Raw genomic sequence first — 3,289 nt, 5'->3', positions numbered from 1 at the left:
AGTAGAATGAATCCAAAACCGTCGAATTCATGCAATCTGCACGAAGGCAAGCGCTAGTTGAGTACGCTACTATCAATGCTCATCTGAGTCGGCCCGGTGTAAATGAGTTAAGTCCTCTCGCTAAACCGTTTGAGTTAAGTATATGAGTGGAATAATAGTACGATGCACAGATTCGCTTCTATATTAGATTACTGAGTAATTAGTAATACTAATAACTCCTATTGTGGCCATCCCGTTCTACCAATTGACTAGACAGGCCAAATGCTCGAAGCTTGTCATTTAATTTAAATGATTTAAACACTTATCGACGCTCGCTGAACATCCTAGATACACTGATCGATTTCAGCCTTTTCCAAGAAACACGTTGTTACTGCTACTGATAGTACTTAGTACTGGAGTAATTGAATTGTAGCCACTTCTTGGGGTATTAGACTAGTAGTACTAGGCTAGTACCCTAAGTACCGGGTGACCCGGTCCGGGTCAAATTCCGTGAAATGGCAAATATATCCAAGGTGTGCAGTTTACCTGTTGGATTCGTACACAAATGCATTACCTCTGTTACCTTGACGAGATTTGACTGGAACCCAAAACGTTAAATGGTTCGAGTTAACAATTTATTGGCGTCCTGTGCATCTCAGCAGTTGAGGCTCAGCTTCATTGGGTGTCACACTGAAGTCTTCAGTCTGAAGAGTAACTTTCTTGGAGTGAAGAACTCGCATCTGACGCATCTCCGTGTCGAAATATGGCGTGGCGTCGAATTCGCGGGGGTCTTGACGTTCTACCATTAACAAGTGTGAACTGAAGGAAATTAAACTGAGAACGGTTCTCACAGAACCACAGAACCATAAAACCTGGAAAATACTATAATATTGTGGCATAATACTTTTAACGAGTTTCTACTAATTACTATAAGTTATAGTCTATAACACCAGTGCAATAGAAAGACTTGATACCATATGAGAGATTCATAATGAGAGGATTTAATGTCATTGAATCATTAAATTAATGATGATCATCAATACTGATCACTGGTGATCACTCGCTGAGATATCTAGCACTGCCAGACTGGTATAATGGTTCATTACGCCAAATACCTTACCAGGAGACTCCTGGTAGGTACCTTACTCCTGGCAGGAGTAAATTACACGAAATGCAATGATTTTACGATGTAATTGCTATCGCAAATTGTCCCGTTACTATGCCGCAAAGTTTGCAGTCTACGATACTCTCCAGGAAAAATCAATTGGAGGAAAACCGATACATCAAAATAAGGGCGCGCGCGAAGCGCGCGTAAGACCCCAGGGAATCTTTCCTTGGTTTCCTCATTCTTTCCTCATTTTTTCCTCTCTTTCCTCGGCTGGAAAGTTTGCCGTGATTCTTTCCGCGTTTCAGCCACCCTGGTACAAAAACTACGAAAATTTCCTCGTCGTTTCTATATTATTTTTACTAACACATTGATGCGTCTCATAGCGCATAGGCCGCCTATCAAGATACCACGCCTATCATACAGTGCGAACCGAACCGTTATGCAAATCACGTTTTTTGAGGTAACTTGCTCAATAAGGAGAGTATATCAATGATCTTTGAAAGGTGTACTGATAATGAGAGTGAAAATCGATTGACACCGTTTCAGAACCGTTTCGTCATCCATTGTTATATTATGGGCGCACGAAAATTTCCGGACCCTTCCGACCGACCCAAACCGTTATGCAACTCCATCATGCTGGGCTATTCTGTGAGGAACTCTAGGAAAAATCATGAGCCAACATGGCCACCACGACATAGGAGGAGTCTCTCCACACGTCTATCCATGGAACAAGTCAACTTTCGGACATCCTCTGCTGTCACCTCTGCTGTCACCTCTGCTGTCACCTCTGCTGTCACCTCTGCTGCTGCCTTCTGGATCGCCGATCACAGTTGATCCGTGGTGTCGAACTGTGCACCTTGACTTTTCTTCTCCTCTTCTTATGTCGAGTTCCAGAGACACATCACGTCATAGGACAACCACATTTAACATAGTTCACTTCGTTTCGAGTGGGATTGGGTGGTCGAAACGAACATCACATGTAGTTGACCATATGCATATATTTTTTATCACACTCTGTTTGAGCGATTCAGAATCAGCGTCAAACATTGTTACGGTTTTAGGTCCGTATATAGAGTTTGCTTGTCGCATCATTAGCTGTGGAATTCGCGGAAAACATGAGCATCATGTTGGTGATGAGAATGGATCGTTCTGGTGCATACAGAGCTCGTCGACGGCGAACGCGAGGTGGGTTAGAACATGACATTTATATGTGATTGGAGTTTCACCCGTTTTACGCGAAGTGAAATGTGAAATGTGTTTTTCACTAGTGCTTTTCACGTCACGGGTGAGATTATTGTATATTATTGATTATTATCACGGGATTGATTATTAACTCCATTGTAAGATTATTATTTCGAAACGAGAAACAAGACAATGTCACAGGGATGAGTGGGAAACAGTACTGATGTCATCAACTAGCGTCCAGCTGAGCTGAGGTTGAGTCGTGCATCAACTGCACACAGTGGGAGGGGACATATACACATGATCAACTACATGTGTTAGTTATATTGGAGTTTCACCTGTGATATGATAAACACTAGTGAAAAATATATTTCACGACTATTGCAAGGCGCAAATACCGCGTTTTTTACGGAGTTTTACGCCACTTCACGTAAAACGGGTGGAAATCCAATATATAAACTCTGAGGAATTCCCTGTACACCTCCACTTTAATACGTATATAAAATCATATAATTAGTGAGGAAACTCTCAAGCTCAGCTGAGGGAAGCGAATATATATTCCTACTCCAACACTGTCTTCACAACTGTTTTTGTCTACCTCAACTGGAATAACATCTTTTTCTCTGTGCTCAGATTCTCACAGATCTCTCTGGGCGAATCGAATCAGGAAGACTGACGGCCATCATGGGCCCTTCGGGAAGTGGTAAATCGACGTTCCTCAATGTGCTCTCTGGACGCACGACTAACAAAGTAGGGGGAAAATATGCACATGATCAACTTCATGTGTAGGTGTGACTAGTGGAAATTCTGAGGAAAATTGAGCGAATTCTTATTGGTTTCTGTACACTTCTACCCAAATTCGTATGTGAACTTCTATAATTAGTGAGGAAACTTTTCTGGGCCCAGCTGCGGGAAGCGAGTATACATTCCTCCAACACTGATTAAAATCGCTGTTCCTATAACAACACACTGGAGATGTTTACAACACGCTTGAGTCAAGATATGGCTACAATGTGTTGT

General features: G+C 42.2%; 2 protein-coding genes across 2 annotated transcripts in view; one reads left to right on the top strand and one right to left on the bottom strand.

Moving 5' to 3' along the window:
* The window catches only part of Pmar_PMAR022598 (hypothetical protein), a gene marked incomplete at both ends in the record, with an annotated part of 11,968 nt that overhangs the window by 5,469 nt on the left and 3,210 nt on the right, over positions 1-3,289 (top strand). The window contains one exon of the mRNA XM_002784906.1: positions 2,149-2,272. Coding sequence (XP_002784952.1) covers positions 2,149-2,272 — 124 coding nt within the window. The remainder of the gene's footprint in view (positions 1-2,148; positions 2,273-3,289) is intronic.
* Pmar_PMAR022596 (hypothetical protein) lies at positions 615-785 on the bottom strand (the record flags this gene model as incomplete). Its single annotated transcript, XM_002784905.1, has 1 exon — positions 615-785. The coding sequence occupies one exon, from the start codon at positions 783-785 to the stop codon at positions 615-617; it is 171 nt and encodes a 56-aa protein (XP_002784951.1).

Source organism: Perkinsus marinus, assembly GCF_000006405.1.
Source record: "Perkinsus marinus ATCC 50983 genomic scaffold scf_1104296934368, whole genome shotgun sequence".
NCBI classification, from domain to species: Eukaryota; Perkinsozoa; order Perkinsida; family Perkinsidae; genus Perkinsus; species Perkinsus marinus.
Note: the sequence above shows the minus strand (reverse complement) of the source record. Positions and strands in the feature narration are given on the sequence as shown.